At 45.1% G+C, this 20,611-nt stretch overlaps 1 protein-coding gene across 2 annotated transcripts in view; it reads left to right on the forward strand.

The window, feature by feature from the left end:
• LOC134082573 (myelin basic protein-like) overlaps nucleotides 1-20,611 on the forward strand; it is a 50,733-nt gene that overhangs the window by 1,652 nt on the left and 28,470 nt on the right. The window contains exons 2-4 of one of the 2 annotated variants that reach the window (XM_062538386.1): nucleotides 511-538; nucleotides 9,733-9,791; nucleotides 18,525-18,636. In XM_062538386.1, the coding sequence (XP_062394370.1) occupies nucleotides 9,747-9,791; nucleotides 18,525-18,636 (157 nt within the window). In that variant the 5' untranslated portion in view covers nucleotides 511-538; nucleotides 9,733-9,746. The remainder of the gene's footprint in view (nucleotides 1-510; nucleotides 539-9,732; nucleotides 9,792-18,524; nucleotides 18,637-20,611) is intronic. The other variant, XM_062538385.1, reaches the window with a different exon arrangement.

The following is a 20,611-nucleotide window of genomic DNA, read 5'->3' on the forward strand; positions in this document are numbered from 1 at the left end:
ATACCCCTTCCTGCCTACACCTTCCTGCCTATGACTCCGATGGCATTCAGGTGAAACATCTTATCAGGGTATGACGAAAGTAGCAGTATGACTTTTGTTTGTTCTGCGAACACCTGCTTGTGACCACTTCCTGCTTTTTAAGTCTGAGCAAATCTGACTGTGTGAGCAAGTCAGTGCAGGGACCACACACCCAATGAAATGCACCGGTAGGTCTATAGGATTTATGTCACAAATGTGGTGAAATTAGCCAATAGATGTTCACTTTTAAGTTGCTTTTAAACACCTGAACTCACTGGTTCTCGTGGTTGATTTATATAAAATCCCTATAGAATCGACGGTGCTCTGTAAAGTCCGGTAGAGTCGGGTAAACTTTAAAGAACACTGATTGGAGAACTGTATCTAGATCAAGGGTTGTGGAGATGTATAATGAAGGGGTGCGTGTGTTTTTGTGTGTGTGTGTGTGTGTGTGTGTGTGTGTGTGTGCTTGTTTGCTTTTGATTGCTTTTGTAGATATCAAGTCTGCAGCTGAGTCAGCAAGGTTAGTCAACCATTTTAAAGGTACCTGGTGCAGCTTCCTTATGTGTCACTTCCCCATTACATCACTGTTACTCATTACATACAGAAGAAGAAGAGGACACCACCACGACGCAACAGAAAGGACAAGTGTATTCATTACCAGTGAGGTTCCCCTAATATTAATCAAGGGACTGACGGCTTATGTTAAGTCTAGTTAGTTTGCCAGGAACATAGAGAAAAGTACTGGGACCAGATGGTAGAGAAGGCCTCGACATCAACCAGAGCCAAGTTGAAAATGTGAGGCTTTTAGGAACAGCCCCGCTGGTGCCTGTATCTGTGCACCTATGATGACATACAGTATACTGTAGCAACACTCAAAACACCACCAAAGGCTGAATGCATAATCACAGAAAGAGAGTGTGAGCGTGTGTGAGTGTCTGGAGGGATTCAAGAATCTTGAAAGACTGCCAGGAAACAGGCGTTCACCAAGGATTACCAGCCTGTCTCTGTTTTGGTTGATGCTCTGGCTTGTAGATAGAATTTCCTTCTGTACTTACACAGTCAAATGATACATGAAATAACATCAGAGATCCTTGATTACTCCAACTCAACCGTCTCTGATAACATGTTAATTTTCTGCTTGATCAGTGGGAACCTGTGCGGTTCTGTTTCTGAGTCAAACCTTTAACCTGCTTCAGAATGAGATTGATGATCTCTTAGTGTAGATTACAGTACATCGTCCCTTTTCTTCATAGTGTGAGCCACGTCAAGCTTCCACATTTACACATAGGATGTGGCTTGATAACATGCGATGATACACAGGGCTTTCATAACAGAAACGGGCACAAATGTAGGGCAGCAGGCATCCTGTTTGGAGCTGCTGTGTCTGTCTCTTGAGAGTGGTGTAATCATCGCTGACAGCCTGTGATATTGCAAAAAAAAAAAATGTTTGGACCGCAGCAAGTGTATTCGCACGTTTGTCCACCGTGGCATGCAACCACTTGTTCAGACACATCCGTTCTCCCCTTTTTTGTCACACTCAGTGCCCTGAAGTAGCCAGTGGTGATAATCTGTACCGTAATAGCTATTTGGTCTTATTAAAGTCTTTAGGTCTAATTAAAGTCAAATTAGTAGGAATGGATATAAACAAACTAAAAATTATAACCAAGAGGGGAGGCACAGTAGATCCTCCTTCCCTGCTTGACTCCACTGGCTTCCCACCATCCCTTCCTCCTGATGCACCAGATGTTATTCCAGCTCCTGGAACAGATGGGGACCCCTCTGCCCCCACACCCCCCCCGGTGACAGTGTCCATGGCGGGCTCATAGCGTGTGACTGTGCAGGGGATTACGTAAGCCTCGCACCGTATAGCGGCAGTTGTTAGCGCAAGTCTTAGCAGCTGGAGGGTGAGGTGACGTGTTTGTCCGTCCACAAGGGCGACAGTCAGATCCTGCTGAGCTCCCGGAGAGACCGTGCGACATCAGCACCATGACCTGCTGGCTCTTAAGAGCGTATTCATAGCACTTTTGCACTCGTACTGTGTGCATGTGTGTCTCTGTGTATGCGTGTGTGTGTGTGTGTGTGTGTGTGTGTGTTTAGGGGTTTGTGTCTGTATGCCTTTTGTGTTAGCTTCATTTATGGACTGGAGCTGAGAGAAGGGCTTGTACTCTATATGACGTTGCCAGAAGTGTTCTCCATGTGGAGGAAGGGATGGGTTCTTGAAGAAGGAAGTATGTGTGTGTGTGTGTGTGTGTGTGTGTGTGTGTGTGAGGACAGTGTGATTTCTTCAGCACCTTGGAGAGAGCAGGGCCACTGACCTCTGTGTGATGTGGCAGCGTGTCGTGGGTCCAGAGGACTTGTCTGCAGGCTTAACAGCAGTAGTCTTGTTAGCTGGACTCAAGAGCCAAGTAACACACACACACACACGCACACACACAGAGAGAGAGAGGGAGAGAGTGGAGGTAGAAATGTACAGTGATTCACCGAGCTGTCATTAGAACTGACTCATGTAATCTCAGTGAATGTCTATGTTATACTTAAATACATATGGATTTCGCTGTTGTCTGTCAGTTATGTTTCTCCTCAACTGGTCCCAACTGGAGCTCTCAAGAGCTGTAGCCAGAGCATACATATTCCTTTCTCCCTTTATACGCCATGGGAAATGAACATTTGTATATCATAATATACCTATTTATTGTACTGACTTTATTTGATACTCTTCTTTATTGATGGTTGTCATCAATAGCGTAGCGCATTATGTCGTCAGCCTTGTGCCAACTCTGACTGCGGTGCTTTTATGAATGCATTGTGTACTGCATTGTGCAGAATGCATCTGGATTATATTGTCACGGTGTGTGATTTATGTTTGACACACGTCAGATTAAGTCTAAGGAATTCTAAGGATGGAGACTTAACAAATGTTGCGATTTAGACTGCGCCACCTGCACTTGGTGTCTTTGTGATTTACAGTTACATGGTCACAGAAACAGAATGTTTTGTCCAGATTTACTTCCAATGGCAGAATTGAATAGCCTGACACGGACCTTTAACCTCAGAGGCTCCAAATGAGCCTTCTTTGGGTGCCTCTCATTTGGGCTTTTATACATCCTCCTTCGCTCCTCGGGCCTCGATCCTCACTGATCTACATAAAGAATGATGGGGCGAAAACAATGGGATAGTCTATCCAGTGTTAGTTATAGATCAGTGGGAACGCCCCTCGAGGATCGAGGAGGCATGTTGAGAAGCACCTATTGCATGTGTTCACTTGGAAATCTAAAGATCACAATTTTAAGTTCACATCGGATGATTATACCGTGTTTGTTTGGCAGCAAAGATTAGTCTCCAACAGGCAACAGCCACAATGTAAACCTGCTATAATCTTACTCTTTCACAGATTCACAATCCCTTTCCTTCACACCTGTGCACAGTGTTTGTCCTTGATATATCCTCTAGATTGGGTACTTTAAAACAAGCAACACTGCTCATATTGCAACGTTATCTATTTCAGTTTTATCAGCAGTCAGTGTCACCTTTTATCCCACGGCTGAAATTGTACCCGCTATATACAGATTTCAAATTCAAGGCCTCTGGTAGAGCTTATCTCTAGTCGATTTCTTTTCTTTGGATTGGAGAGCCTCAGGTAGGCCTACCGTGAAAACATTCAGTGACATGTTGTTGCCCACAAACATTTTTGTGAACTTTGGCTTTTGCGATGTTCCATGCAGATTGGAAAGGGCTGTCTCCGGCATCTGTTATTCCCCATAATCCTCCAGCTGGTCTTGAAGGAGAGGAGAGGAGGGGACGGCTGATGCCTGTATTGTGAGCTTTCCTATTTGCTCTCTCATTGCATAAGCATCACAGTCTACCGAGAAGGAGTTTATAAAACTTGGAACTGGGCATGAGGAAATGGGATTGCGAAGTAACGTGCCTAGTCATTTAGTGGTTTCCTCTGTGTTGTTGGTGTCGGTGTGTGTGTGTGTGTGTACGAGTCCTCGGGAACATTCAGTGGTGGCAACAAAACAAACCCATAATTGCGTGGGTATTATCCGCCGGAGTCATTCATTCAGTGGCATGCGAGAGATTAGTATAGGTCTGTTCCGTATTAGGCCGCGGGACGAGACCACAGAGTCTGGGCCACAATATGCTGAATGCATGCAAAGAGCGGGACAGTTGTAGCCTCCTGGTCCTCCCAGGGAGAGCCTGGGAAACAGATCCAGGAGGGGGGATGCAGATGCAGAGATCAGGTCAGATGGGATAAATGGGCTTTAAAAATATCCTCTCTGCACCGCTCAGTGCACACAGTGATTGACATCCAATTTTAATGACCGCAGCACGCTGGCTCTCACGCCGGCTCTCACGCTGAGATGCTGCATGGCCGGTGTGAGAGTGCCTGAAATGAAATGGGCAGTGAGGGAGTTTGTGTTGATGATAAAGTGATAAAGGGGTGGCGGCAGCGTTAACAGAGTGCCGCGTCTCAAATGGTTTACATTTGTAATTTTCACAGCAATTGAATTTCCGCGTCGGGGGAGAGGAGAGACGGCAATCCCACAAGTAGGGCAGACCGGAGTGAGTCGAATAGCTCATCATTTACGTGTGTTGATGATGCATCTGTCCAATTTCGGAAGGCCCGCTGAGCACAGCCCAACAAGCCTGGGGGCTCTGAGCTCTCTCTCTCTCTCTCTCTCGTATGCAGCAGACTCCAGCGTATGTGTGTGGAGGGAGGGAGACGCGTGTGCAGATGCACTTCATGCATGCATTTGATCAGCCATGCATGCAACAACCCCTAACGACGTCTCTCGTGTCCGTATGAGTATGGGTATGAGTGTGAGTGTGAATGTGTACTGTAAGTGTGTGTGTGTGTGTGTGTGTGTGTGTGTGTGTGTGTGCGAGAGAGAGAGTGTGTGTGCGTGCATGCCTATGTGTGTGTGTGTGTGGGCTTGTGCGTGGATGTGCTTGCGTGCATGGTGTGTGTGCGTGTGTGTGCTTGCGCGTGGATGTGCGTGTGTGCATGTTCTGTGTGCGTGAGTGTGTGTGTGTGTGTGTGTGTGTGTGTGTGTCTACTATTTCAATGTCTTTTTTCCCCTGTATGTGCTCCTCAACAGTCAGATTCTCACCCTCAGTCAACCCCTCATGTGGGTTTCTCAATCTCAGTCTATTCTGGGCACCCCTTCCATCTTCTCACCCTTCATTAGTCTTGCTCGATCTGTAGCTCTGTTTTCCCTACATGGTCATTCTCTATTCTACGGCTACTTGAGACTCTGAGAGTCTTGAGTGTGTGTGTGTATGTGTGTGTGTGTGTGTGTGTGTGTGTGTGTGTGTGTGTGTGTGTGTGTGTGAGAACCTTCGTGTGGGTGACACATCAATTAGGGACAAACCTATATGGAGGTGGGATGAGGATGCGGTTTGGAAGGGGTGTAGCGGAGGTGGGGGGTTTGCAGAGGCGGAATGAGCTCCTCTCGTCTCATGTCTTTTGTTGCGCTGAGGTAATTTGCTTTGAGATGTGTTGTATTTCCTCCCCTCTTCAAGGTGTTATGCAACAGCCTCCCTCTCTCTCCCCTCTCGAGCCCGTGTACAGTATGATCGCCAGTGCTGTTGTGTAACGTCTCCATAACCCCCTCACACACACACACACACACACCCTCCGTACCTCTTGCATCAGTAGTCTCATGCACCTCAAAAAAACATACTGTACTCTTCGCCCCTGTAGAAGTTTTCCTTTTTGTGCATTTAAGTTTTTGACAGATGCTTCAATCTGAGTACGAGGTTGGGGTTTTGATGTGCGATACTAGGCCAGGCCTACAGTGGCAGCCAGTCAAAACTGCAGTCTCCTCAGTTACAGAGAAGGTGGTGAGTGAGTATGAGAGTTGACGAGTACAACAAGGTTGAATTTCCCCTTGGGGATCAATAAAGTATCTATCTATCTATCTAAGGTCGCAGGAAGGGAACTAGCACTCACCCTTCATACACAACTTGTCTGTCATTCTTGGAATACCATAGCTTACCTAGATGGTTGCAATATTTGCAGACAGTCATCTCAAGGACCTTTCAAATACGTTTAGTGACCCTGTGGATTATAAGCACTAAGTAGAATGTCTGTGATTTGGCTGTGTAGGCCTATGTGAGGCTAACATGATCAGCCAAATAAATTACACAAATACATTTTGGCCAAATCAGTTAAATGAGCTTTAATCAGCAATCAGTTTAATCAGTGATGAGTTGGCTCTTCGACTGTTGGTGAGTGAAGTCTAGCTTGTCAGTTTGCCAGTTTGAAATAGAAAATAGTAAGATAACAGAATAGACAACAGATTGCATACAGTAGTTCCATTAAGATCTCATCTGTAGTTAGTAAGAGCACAACTGCCACTGCAAGTTGAACAAACAAACAAACAAACAAACAAATGAAACTGAGCCTTCCGTTGGGTGCGTCAGCCAGTCACTGCTGGAAAAGGGATGTTAGCTTATCCAACAGTGGAGCTTGATCAGAACTCTGGAAGGGAGCTTGCCTAAACATGTAGTGTAGACTTTTCTCTCCTTTGGAATTTGTTACCAGGAATTCACCCTCCCCCCATGCTAGCACATGCATGTAAGCTTATATTTAATTAGGAAATGTCTTGCCATAGTTTTTACAACCCTTTTGTCCTGTTTCTCCAGGGGCATAATTGCTTGCTTTTGTATACCACAGTAATCAAACATACAAACAAACATGCATACACAGACACACAGAGACACACGCACACACGCACACACACACACACACACACACACACACACACACACACACACACACACACACACACACACACACACACAAAAACACACACAGCCACACACACATACACACACACACACACACACACACACACTTTCATTCCAGAAAGAGTGCTTATGGTACACCCGAGCTTATGAACAATGCATTCTCTCACACATGAAGGAACATGCACCTATACATCAAATCCGTATCTGCCACTCTGGTAGTTGAGTGTAGGGTGTAATTTCTTCCAAAGGAGTGTTAAAATTGTTTTGCTTCCCCAAAAGAGGCTATGAGGTACTAGTGAAATATTTTCCTTTCAGCCTCCACATTCAGTGCTTGCGAGACATATTCCATCCAGCCCTCACCATCCCACTTTTTTGTCTCGTTTTATAGTTAATTCCACCTTCTACAGTACCTACCTGGTAGAAAAAGAGTGAGTGAGTTTCATACCCTCATAAATGTGAGCTTCTCCAGTATAATAGGCTTGGGGAAGGAATGCTGTGAGTTTAAACTGTCAAAGCTATGATCTTGTTTTCTAAATGCCAGGGCCTCGAGATGTTCTTATAGGGTTTCAGAGACCCTGCAGTTAATATAGGCTACTACTGTAATCTTTGAATGGAGAACATCCTGTCACTGTTGCCCTGCTTACCCACAATAGGCATACACAGCACAGTTTTGAACATACCGTGGTCTCTGTGGGTGCTGCTAACTAATGGTATCTTCAGCAAACAGTGTCTTACCTGTCCGTCTCCTCCTATGTGTTTTGTAAACCAGAGTAAAGTCTACACGCCTATACTGTACCCCTGTGCATTAGCAGGTCGGTTTCACTTCAGATGAGATCTCGACTTTATGGTTTTCATTGCCTTTGGATATATGAGCTTTCAGTGCAATAAAGAAAAGGCTACTGTTGTCTGCCGTTTACGGAAAAGATACGGGACCGTCTGCTGCCTCATTCTTTTTTCCCATGACTAGACACCCCCAGCCTCCCCTGAAATAGAGGGATGTTTTCCTTCCCCAATCTAGATGTATCTGTGGTGTGTGTCTCCCTAAAGCCCTGAACCTGCTGGCTCTGTGTTTATTGAATAATGCATCATACAGCGCAAGCTAAGTACCTTTTAATCGCTTTGTGATGCGCAGATATTTCGAGGAAGCGCTATCTAAATGTGTTGTGTTGGGAGACGCTGATGTGTCTGTGTGTTTTTTTTTTCTTTTTTCTTTTTTTTTTACTATTTTTTATTTATATATTTTTTTTTTGTATTACCTGCTCAGCAGGAGGAGTTTCATCAGCACGGTCCCGACATTTATCTCAGGATTGCTGTGCTGGTGAGGCGCTGTAGCCGGATTTAATTTGTTCCGGGCCCAGGGGAGAGCGTGTTTACATCAGCGCCCCAGTCTCCCGCTCTCCCGCTCTTTTTTTTTTTTTTTTTTTTTTTTTTTTTTTTTTTTTTTTAAGGGATACTGCCTTTCGATTTTGTTTACGTAGATTGTAATTTCCCCGCATCAGGCTGTTAGATTGGATTGGCCTTTACTGTTCCCAAGATGGAAGTGTGGTTGAGTGCAGCAGTCCAAAGGTTGTCTTGAGAGCTGTAGCGGTGACTAGAGAACCTAATTGGGCTATGAGTGTGGTGTTTTATCATGAGGGATGGAGGAGACCTGAAAGTCAAAGTTTTAAGTAGCCTATTTTCTACCGAGGTAGATAGTGTAGGGGGAACATTATAGATGCTTCCGCCATGTAATGTTAGCACTATGATTGATGACTCAAGCTGTTTTTTTTTTCTTCTTAAGTTTGGGAATTTTGACACATTCCACTGGGCTAATGAAGGCCTCAGGCTTGGCTTCGTTCCTTTTTTTTTTATTTAATTCTGATGTCAAATGCACAAATATATTTATTTATTTGTGACCATTACCACAGAGACATGCAAAATATGTGTCATTTCCACTCAAAGAACTCGTCAGGGCCTCTTGATTTTATGGCTTGCAACCAAACCCCAAGAGTTCTGTGTCTCTCTGTGTATTTGTTTTAATGCTTTCATCGTGTCAGGAGAGAAATGCTTGAAATACTTGCGTCACTCGGAGTAATGCTCACCTCCATCAGATTTTTCCTCTGAAGGCACCACCTAAGTGCAAGTCGTGGCATATTTCACATTTCATCATAAAGTTTCAATGTAATACTGTATGCCAGGATCTGTACCTTGTGACATCCTCAGTTCCAGCCGGATTACGTTCAGGCATCTTGGAGTGGAGTCTGCTCATTAGTCACATCTACGTCAGGCAAATTGTGAAATCACGGTGGTCAGCCTAGCCAACAACAAGCAAAGCAAACAAGAGTGATGAGATGACCCCACAACATTTGGGGCACAGCAACAAAAAGCATAATGATATTGATATCCAGGAGGCAGTTGCTCACTTATTTGCTCCACTCAACTTGTGACCTTCATTTGACATGCCTAACCGGATCCTACTGTAGGTTCAGATCTCTCTCCACCCCAAGCACTTATCTGGTGCTTATACTGTAACTTAATTAACTATAGTTAACATCATGCTGAGTGTACATCTCACGGCAATGCTGATAGGAACTGTTGTTCAGAAATAAATGAAGGTCCTCACAAAGACGTTTGGCATGACTGTTTTGGGAACTGTTTTTGCGGTTCACTTCAAACCCTCTAATCTTCTCGTGATTGCCTTAACGTGACTCAGACACCCCAATGTGTTTAACAAGGCACAATTTGTCATGGCGGCAACACTTTGTGCGCTTCTCCCCGTGGTGATGGTAGTAAACAGTTCACGCTTAAGTTCCCCTCATTTTGCATAAGTATTTGCATAATTTCCCCCCATCTTCAGTCATTAAAAATGTATTTTGCACAGTTGATATTTTTAAAAACGTTTGAATGATTAAGTAAAGTTAAGTGGGCCTTAAAAAACGATTTGTTTCTAATTCTGTTTTTGTTCTGTCTTCGTTTCTGTAGTCTGTGTTGACAGTATGGGACAGCACCTGGCAAAGCGTGAGCAGCAAACAGAGAGCAAGGTAAGGCCTGTGTTTGTGTGTGTGTGGGTGTTCACCTCAGTTGCACAATCAATATGCTGTGGTAAAGGACCTCCTTAGCACACCCTCACACTTTTCAAGACTGAACTTTGATCCCATTGTATATCTTCATGTGCGTGCGTACTGTATGTGTTTGTGCGTGTATGCTTGCGTGTGTGTGTGTGTGTGTGTGTATGAGTGTGTGTGTGTGTGTTTGTGTGAGGGTTGGTTTCGATGCCCCTGCTGAAATGTCAGTACATTTTCAGTTATACAGCAGACTTTCCATACACTCATTTTAAGTTTCAAGTTTATGATTATGTTACCCTGAGAACACATTCCAATTCGGTTTAGCATTTAGTGTAGACTCTGTGGGTGGGTTGGATAGACAGTCAGCTCTATGAAGAGTGGGTTGACAGACTTACTGCATATATGAGTGGCAAATGTAACTACTGTTTTTCACAATTACCCCCCCCCCCACACACACACACACACACACCTTTTTCTGAAAACTGTAAACTCAAACCACATTCTCAAACTACATTCACAAAACCTCTGACACTTCACCTCAAAAGTGTTTTACCTGTGCTCAAAACCTAACAGTGTCATCAGATCATTCACAAAGCAGTCAAAATGAAAATACTACTGAGCGAGCAGTCACCACACACTACATCAGAAAATATAACATGTGTTCAGGGCAGAGCATATAACTCCAGCAGAAATGTTCATAATTTACAATGCAGTAAATGCATTTTTTATATACAGTATAGCTATGTGAAAAGAACGTTTTGTGAATGTAGTAGAATGGGGAGTTGTATTTAAAATGATGAGAAAAGGGTGGAAGGTTTAAAAAAAAAAATGTGTTTCAGCAATTGTGTAAAACTATAAACACTAACTTTGCATGCAACCCAAAATGAGAGGATGCCAGTTGTACAGTTTACAGTAAGTTAAGCTAAGGGATAATTTACTGATCCCTACCAAAGAAGTCTAAGTGAGTAGGCTACATTACATTCCTCTCTCACACACTCCATTACTCTTACCCCCCCCCCCCCCCCCCCCCGCCTCCCCCTCTCTTTCACTTCTCATCCTCTCTTGATGTTCTTGAGGTTTCTTGCACTCCCCCCCCACCCCCTTTTCGTTTCTCATCCGCTCTTGATGTTTCCTGACACCCCCCATCCTCACACACACACACACACACACACACACACACACACACACACACACAGACACACACACACACACACACACACACACACACACACACACACACACACACACACACACATACACACCCACATACACACACACACACACACACGCACTCACACACACACACACACACACACACACACAGGCACTCACACACACACACACACACACAGGCACACACACACACACACACACACACACACACACACACACACACACACACACACACACACACGCTCTCCACCTCCTTGCTGGGCCCTTGGGTGCCTGTGGGCCGTGCTCAGCACTCTTATCAGCAGGAGTGATGCAGGGCCAGGGGTGCGCGCTGCGCTGGAAACACCCCGTCCTGTTCATCGACGGCATTAGGCCCTGAGAGAGTGTTGCCAAGCACCGCTTCATTAGTGTTACTTAGGCCACATCTGTGTGGCCGGGAGAGAGAGATAGAGAGGGAGAGAGAGAGAGAGCGAGAGAGAGCGAGAGTGTGTGTGTGAGAGAGAGAGAGAGAGTGAGTGTGTGTGTGTGAGAGAGAGAGAGGGAGAGAGAGCGAGAGTGTGTGTGTGTATGAGAGAGAGAGAGAGAGAGAGAGAGAGCGAGAGAGCAAGAGCGAGAGCAAGAGAGAGAGAGAGAGTTCCTAATGAACAGGAGCCGTGATGATAATATCAAGGCCATCAGAGTAGCCTGTCACACCTGCAGGGTGTCTGCACGCAAGGCCATAAAAGGGCCATTATGTTGAGTCATTCTTCCCAATCGCAGAACGTGAAAAAGAAATAAGTCTTTTTGGGGGAGAATTCTCATTGAATCTTGCTGATACACACTTTTTTGCCACAGTTCTCTAACATGTAGTACATGCTATGAGTAACTACACATACTCAATCTTAGTAACACAAATCATCTTAGTCATCTTATCATCTTAGTTTTTTAGTGTGTGATATCAATATCTATTATAATGTATCAAGACAATAAATACATGTAACAGATAGTGAATATTAAAGAAGGATCCAACGCTTGTTGACAAACCAGTTAAGCTTTTCAGAATTGGTCAGACTGAAGTAGTCTGGATAAACGTAAGAGTATTTATTTCAGAATGTAATTGCACAAATTTGTCTAAAATGCTGTGCGTTAGCTTGTTTCAACACAAGGCTTATATTATTGTAATAGTAACGTCTGATATTTACTTCTGTGTTGTCCCCTCTACGGACAAATCAACAATATGCTTGAGGCCAACAGTGTTGCTAAAAGGACTCAGATTATGTGCAGTAGGATGTTGATTAAACTATAGCCATTATCTCATAGCATTGTGTAATGATGACTAAAGTAATGTAGTCATTGTCCCATTTAATTATAGATTTTAAATGTGCAGAACATTCATATCTCTGATATGCCTTTTTACTTAGGATTGAGGTCTGTGTTGTTCACATCAGCTTCTCACGTCTCCCCTGCTTGTTGCCATGGAGATATGTGATGCTTAATGACATTTATTCAAGCACTCTGGTCGTTTCATCTCCTGTGGTCGTGCATTAGGCATAGGTATTAGGCCGTCTCCAATTGTGAAGTGCTATTTTTCATCGCATGTTAATTGAAATGGCTGAACGGAGTGGCCCTTGGTGGTGGTGGTGGTGGTGCGGCTAACCCAGCTAACCCCTCAGATTTATGCACACTTTACAGCAACATTTTCGGTTTTATTTGGTTTGGTTCTTTTCTTGGAACAGCATTTACAATCTTGTGTTTGGAAGGGCACTGCTTTGAACTGTGGGATGTATACAGAAAAAAGCTTACTTAAGGATTCCCGCTCTTAAACAGTTTGGCTCGTCATCATCGCTTTTTCTCTTTCATCTTAAGTGGATGATATGCCTGTCTATGTGATGCTCAGGCTTCTGTTTGACAAAGACGTCACATTACTCCTTAAACACAGTACAACAGTGGAGTTTGTAATGGTGGATGTGTGTATGTATGTTTATGTCTGTGTGTGTGTGTGTGTGTGTGTGTGTGTGTGTGTGTGTGTGTGTGTGTGTGTGTGTGTGTGTGTGTGTGTGTGTGTGTCTGAGTGTGTGTGTGTGTGTGTCTGTGTGTGTCTGAGTGTGTGTGTGTGTGTGTGTGTGTGTGTGTGTGTGTCTGAGTGTGTGTGTGTGCGTGTGTGCGTGTGTGTGCGCTAAAAGAGCCCAATGGTTGTGTTGCCCAATGTTTACCTTATCTAGAACAAAACCTCTATTTCAAACGTCTAAATCTGCAGTGCTAAAGATAACTCCCAGCAGGGCTTTTCCTGGACGGAGAGAGAGCCAGGCCCATATATTGCCGGGGCGGTTGATGCTAAGCCTTTGTTTTAGGATGTCAGCTTAACTCTTAGGTGTTGTACAAGCAAAGGCAGCAGTTTTGCCAGTTGTTTTCTGCCATCTGTGCCGGAGCGAGCCTTCTCTGAGTCTGCCGCGGTGTGTGTGTGTGGGGGTGCGCGAGCGAGCCTGCTCTGTCGCGGTGTGTGTGTGTGGGGGTGCGCGAGGATAAGCGAGCGCTCTGACAGCTGGGGAGGATGACTGCTGCTGCGGTGCTTTTTGGGGACACCTTGCCCACACACACACACTCTTGTATAACACTGGAACTAAAGTGAGCAACTCTCACTGTGTTCTTCAGATCTGCAGTGTGGAGGTTTTTTTCTGTGCTACAGATATGTAGGTCACTCTCACTGTTAGGGTGTACGTTGTTAGGTACACCCAGGGGTGTTTGTATACAAACAGTTTTTTTTCCCCATTCTCTATTCTAGATATTGGCTGGCAGGGCTGAACCTGAAAAGAACTCACTGACTGTTTTAGCTTTACCAAGTCGGGTCAGCACTACACGGAAACAGAGAGGGTTGAAGCGGAGCTTTTGATGGAACACCTGGACTTTTAGGTCTTTGATTGCAAGATGGGACTCTTAATTGGATGAGAATAGACTGATTAAGCCTTGAGTTGTTTTTTTCGTTTTTCTACTTCAGACCCCTCATTCGCTTTTTTTCCCTCTTTTAGCACCTCAGAAATTACACCTCACCTCATTGTTCCCGCCTGCGTGGAGGGGCTAATGTACTTTAATGACATCAGATAATTAGCCTGCTTTGCCTTGTCCAAGTCTGTTAGCAGCTGCCTCACTCTTGCCGAGCTGGAGAAAATCGCACGCAGCCATTAGAATGCAGATAGCGCCGCAAGCGTGGCTGCGGTCATTTGAGCACACAAGCTGAGACTGTTTGGAGGCCCCGACTGAGATGTTGCTCTTCTCCTCTCCCCTTTTATTTGGGTGGAGAGGGGGAGATAGGGTGGCGGAGAGAGAGAGAATGAGGGATGGAAAGAGAGTGAGAGGGCAATTGAGTGGAGTGTGTGTGTGTGTGTGTGTAGTGTGTGGTGTGGTGTGGTGTGGTGTGGTGTGTGTGTGTGTGTGTGTGTGCGTGTGTGCGTGCGCGTGCGCGTGTGTGTGTGTGCGTGCGTGTGTAAGGGGTGTAGGCAGCATAGCACAAGCTGCCCCTGGCATCGTAATGAAGTCTCGCTCTCATTGCCGACGGCTGCTCAACCCCACTTATCTCCCGGCTCCTTTCCCAGGTGCCAATTGGGAGGTATTACGGCTCTCCAGGTGTTAAAGCCCCCCATCACTTGGTCTTGACTTTCCCCTGATAACCCGCCTATTCACTCCCTGTGCACAAACCCAGCAAAACAGCTTCTAGATTCGTATTTTCAGTCGTTATAGATGCATCACCTTAGGCAGTCCGTTAGAATAGATCTGATTAGGAGCGTATCGTATTTGTTTTGTTATTTTTCAGACGTGATGACGGCTCATTTGCCTCAGATGGATTTAAAAAGCAGTGTGTCAAGTCAACGCATCGGCAGGAGCTCTCGGGGAGCTGTGAGATCTCGGTAAAGGTGCAAACTAGGTCCAATGTGTTGTTTTCGTTTGGCTGGAGAGTGACTGTCAGCACTCTGGAAGGTTATGACTTTATTATAGCACCTTTGGGACTGGTTCAGGAATATTATTATGGGCCTGCAGATAGACAGAATAATAGATTGTGAGGAGAGAGAGAGAGAGAGAGAGAGAGAGAGAGAGAGAGAGAAAGAGATGAAAGAGGGAGCATTCTGGAGGTCACAATATTGTAATATTGCAATATTGCACCTTCAGCACAGAGAGATGGAACGGCTCTAGTATTCTCCACGTCTCAGTAGAGGGAGGAGACTGTGATTGACTCTAATTGCTGGGAGGTGAGGGAGAGCCAGGGCCAGGTCCTTTGAGGATGCAGCGTAGGTGGACGCAGAGGCACAGGATCTTCTGACTTTGACAAACAAGAGCTCGGTGACTAAGGGAAAGAGCCAAGAGTTGCTGAGAAGGTGCTTGGGTGGAGGATGCCCAGAAGGATTGAGAGAGAGAGAGAGAGAGAGAGAGAGAGAGAGAGATGAAAGTAGAGTGTATTTGCTCCATGGTGAGGAAATATGCTGAGTCATACTTGTCATCGCTTTGCCTTTGTGGAGAGAGAGTGTGTTGCTTTAGCACATATTTTGAACTCAGAATACGATGTCCAGTCATCCTGCCATGAACTGGTCATTGTGTTCAACCTCAACACCACACAGTCTTGAGGCGTTTCTCCTCTGAGGTACAGTACATGTATTTTAGAACACATACTAGATTTGCCAGCCACACAACCTTGAAGAACTACACAAACAGATGAATCATTTAGGACTTTTCAGGTACTTAATCTTGTGATTAAAGTTCAGGACATTTCCATTACAAAAAGTTTTGCTCAGTTTCATTATTGCGTTCATCATCAACTGTAAACACAACAATCCATTCATCTATGATGATGATTTCCGCAGCCAAATTGCTTTTTTTTCCCTGTCAGCATTAATTGTCGTCTTTAAGTTTTGATTGAGTATGGTACATAGTAATTATGTTCACTCTCACTGAAAAATGAAGTGAGACTTCATCTCCGCTCACTTTTTGCTGCCGTTGCTAAATCCACTGGGATCGGCTGTCTGAAACTGCGGGGATGTTTTGCTGTATCAGATGTTGTTGGAAAAGTGAAAACTAACCACCCCCAGATGAGGGAGCCTGAGACTATGTCTTGAGGCTTGACTGGAAAACAGATGGTTTATTCATTGGGATCAAGCATCTCAACTTGTATACACTGTAGTCGTAGTGTTTTTTTACACTTGTAAGGTTTTGGCCAGGGCTTTATCTGTTAATGCTGCTACTGCTGGAATACTGTACGTTTGATGAAATGAAATCCTCAATGCAGGGTGGTGCCTGTTGTTATTCCCTTAGGGTTCTCAATAGCTGTGTAAATATTACATATTTTGAACAGTTGAATGAGTGTAAACAAGTGTTTGTGTGTATATATGTGTGTGTGTGTGTGTGTGTGTGTGTGTGTGTGTGTGTGTGTGTGTGTGTGTGTGTTTTCCCTGTGTACACTTTTGGCATTTTACTCTCTCGTTCTCTCGTTCTCGTTGCTTGTTTGCTCCCTCTTTTCACCGACAATGTGCAAATGACATCATCCTGTGCCAGTTTGTACTTCTTTCTTTCTTTCTTTCTTTCTTTCTCTCTTTCTTTCTTTCTCTTTTTCTGCTCCTTCTGTTTGTTGTGTTGTTTGTACTCCAGCCTGCCAATGAATGTTATTTGTGGCTGGAGCCCATCCTGCTGTGTCAGGGGATGAGAACTGTGCGGGTTTGTGAACAAGTGGCCAGGGCTCCTGTCAGACGTTCTCCTCGGGGAGGTGGGCCCGGCTGCTTAAGAGACCCGGGAATGAAGCCAACTGGAGCGCAGACACCCTGCTTGCGTCTCCTAAACGGCTGTGAATGCCTCGGCCTAGCTCGTGTTCAAAGCACAGCTAAATTATTGGCTGTGTCTTGTCTGGAAAGGTGTGCACCAAGGAAGACGTGAGGTTAGCGTGGGAGTGCGATTTAGCGCTGTATGTATTAGCGGGAACATCAAAACAAGCTGAAATGCTCGATTCTTGTCTGCTTTGTATCGCTTTTTTTTTTTACCTTTTTTTATTCACCATCCTCCATCCTGATCTGTCTTTTGTCCTCCTTTTGCTTCCTGTTTCTGTGTGCTGCGATTGCCATCTGCCAGAGTTATTGAAAAACTACAGGCCCGATTTCCACGGAACTTGGTGGAAAAGTGTAGAATGGTCTAAAGACAAAGCCACAGCATGTTGGAGTAGGTCTGACTCTCAGGCCATTGAATGAAAATGGCCCAACTTGAGGGGCAGCACCAAACATGCATTTGAAAATATCACTGCAATTGGGTTACACTACGACCAATGTTTACCTACTGATGCTGGACTTAACAGCTCTGTTGTCGTCTGTTTAGCTCACCACTGGCCCACCTATATCAGAGACACTGATGTGTTCGGTGCCGCTCGGCTCCAAGGGCATCATGCGTATAATGAGCATCATTGCTGATTGCCAGAGTGACTCCCTGAGCGAATTCAAATTTTGCTCTCGCGACAACACTTGATTTCCAGGGTATAGTCTTTGCGGAGGTCCGTGCTCCTGAGGACCATTCTAGTTGTTACAATCAACGCTGAACCCACTTGACACTTCATGAATTTTTAAGATGATTATCTTTGGAATGATGGAGATCAACAGGAAGGTTTGAATGCTCTCTTGATTGCCTGTGCATCTAGTTTTCTTCGGCAAACAAGCAAACGGGCATTAACAGCACGACTCCGTATTAACTGCTAGCCTAGCGCTAAGACAGCTGACAAAACCTTACTTTTGTACCCCCCTTCCACCCCTCTTACTTTTTTCCTTTGAAATGTCAGGACATGGAAGGCTTTCTTTCCTAAGCAAAGATCTCCCTCCCACGGAAATCACAAGAGCCTCCCCCCGCAGGGAGCTCTCGCCGTACGGAGCTCCAGCCTGCCACACTCTCGTGCAATCAGGGGCTTTTGTGGTGAGCTGATGGTGTCCCTTCCATTGCCTGGCTAGAGGGATAGGAGCAGGACGTAGTATCAGTGGTTATCAGGAGACTCCTTCTTGTTCCTTTTTCTTTGCATCTCCACCTATTTTTTTTCTCTCTCTCTCTCTCTTATTCTCTCACTTTTCAGCCTCACATTCCAATTGTTGCTGCATGATTGGAAGATATATTGTCATGCCCTCTGATCAAGCTGGCAAGCGATCCTTATTTGAATTATTTTGATCTGATCCAGTTTCCAGTGGAACATCAATGTGTGCGGACAGACTAGAAACACACACACATGCAGTTTTTCTAGTAGACAGACAGTCATGAAGTGGTTTGGAAAAGTAGCAGCGATCTGTGAGGCATTAAAGAAAGCTTTTAGTGTGCGCTCTTACTGCAGTCGCTGTATTTGCTTGCCCCGTCTCTTGGGCTAATGCCGGTGACACAGTAAATAAACAGCTAATTGCTGCAGCCACACATTCAGAGGTGTGCACCAGCTAATAAAATGTCCTCACTGTTGCCATGGCACCTCTTCTTCCTGTTATTTATGCCCTTTTCCTCTCCTTCTCTCTGTCCCTCTATCTCTCTTCTCTCTCTCTCTCTCTCTCTCTCTTTCTCCAGCCTCCCTCACCAGAACCAGCACCAGAACCAGAACCAGAAATAGAACAAGAACCGGAACCAGAACCAGAAGTCCAGAGCCCAGTGGAGACAGAAACCCAGGATGAGGTTTTCGGTAAGACACGGTTTTCAAATATTTAAAAACCTGTGCACCATTCCTTAATGATTGGCATGAGTAGTCATTATGAGTTATATACCGTACACATTATCCCATTTACACACAAAAAAGCAACAACAAAAAAAATCTAATCCAGGTAAGATAACGTAGACGTAAACACCTCTTTAAATGGCCTAAGACTCCAAGGTGTTGTGCCCTTGCTTGTAACTCACTTCCATAATCTACAAGGGGGGTGAGATAAGAGAATGATCCCGCAGGCCCATCAGGCTGCATTATCGCCCCTCAACAGAGGAGGGCATTGGTCAGTTTCCTTCCCTCTCCTTCCCTCTCCTCCGGCTCCTCTGGCCACAGCCCCTTGGACTCAGCTGGAGGTTCAGCCATCCATAATGCATCGGCCCATTGAGGACGCGATAACCCTCCATTGGTTAGGGTGGGGCTGTGAGCCCTGCTGTCATTCTCTTCCTGTTACCAGGCACTTAACGGGCAGATGATGATGTTCACACGCAAAGGCAGGTCTGTGAGTGGACGTTAGAGATGTATCATCATCATCATCATTCCCTCACGTAGATAAGGGCTTTTGTGAATGTGTCTCAATGAAGCCATCGCTGTGTTTGCAGAACGGCGTGTGTCCTTTTTTCTAGCCCAGTGGAAAACACATTGAGGCTTTTACTCAGGAGCCATTGAGTACACATTTAACCTTGAAAGCGTGGCAAATTAAGACCTCTTTTCTTATTCTTTTTCTTTTTTTTTTCTTTTAAAAAATGAAAATCTTCAAGGACCTTTGCAAGATCAAGGAGTCTGAGGCACCTGTCTCTGTAATTGTCTGCTGTAAAAGCTTATAAAAAAAACTATGAAAGTGTACAGATGAGAAAGTCTCCTGAAGATGACAGTGAAGGTTAATAGGGGGGTTTGCACTCTCCACTGGAAACCACATACTTACCAGGAACCCCTGGGAGCACAGCACCTCATTCTCTCCATCGCAAGCTCCTCTTTGGGTGTAACATTTTAAGCATCTTAAGGGGAATTTACTTTTACTACAAATGCTTTGGTATGATTTCTTTTGTTATAAAAGAAGCAACAGCTACATTGCTTGTAGGACATAATCATCCAGAAATGACTCGGTTCAGGGATCAATGTGATGCCATTATGAAACCCCGCTCTGGTTATCCTCAGGGATCATGTCAGCCCTACAGTATGTGATTGATGATTGAATAGCGCAGCCAGCTGAATCTGCCGCACTCTGTGCTCGCTCTTACTCACAGCGTTATCCTCATGCTGTGAGTCTGAATGGAAACTGGCGCCAATTAGTTTACTTTGTCTCGCTCTACCAAAAAAAAGTGCAATTTGCTTTGGAATTGCCCCCCCTCTCCTGCTGCACCTTGGATAATTATCAATTACAACGTGCACTTATCCACAGGCCTGTAACTACTGCAGAGGTACAGGCTGAGACGACCTACTCTATACTCCATTCACTGCTGCATTTGAGCTGAAAAAAAAAGACACGATTTTGTTGGAGGCAGTTGGAGGCTGTTTTTTTCCCCCCTCAAGTCGCAAACATATGTGCTGTGTTCAGCAGTGTGATTCAGTGCTCGTTCTCCCCCCAGCTCCCCCCACTTATGGGCTGCCTGGTTTGAAGGTCATCAGGGGCGAAGCCCTTGGTGGGATCAGCCCATAGCAATATGGAGCAAATCATTTGCATCAGATGCCACTGATTAGGTCTGTATTCAGTCTCTTGGTAATCTATAGAGTGAAATTGAATGACCTTGTGTAAGGAGGCCCTTGTTGTCTTGATGACAGCCGACTGCGTTCTGCGGGGGACCTGCAAGGTTCAGGTCAGGAGCAGAGGGCAGACATATACGCTCGATACACACCGCCACGCGCAGCCCCTCGTTTTTAGAGATTGTTTTACTGATCCGGGATGCCATGGTGCTGCACAGACATGTATTTGCTTAGGAGATAGAGTGTGTGCATT

This window comes from Sardina pilchardus, chromosome 6 (assembly GCF_963854185.1).
Source record: "Sardina pilchardus chromosome 6, fSarPil1.1, whole genome shotgun sequence".
Lineage (NCBI taxonomy): Eukaryota > Metazoa > Chordata > Actinopteri > Clupeiformes > Clupeidae > Sardina > Sardina pilchardus.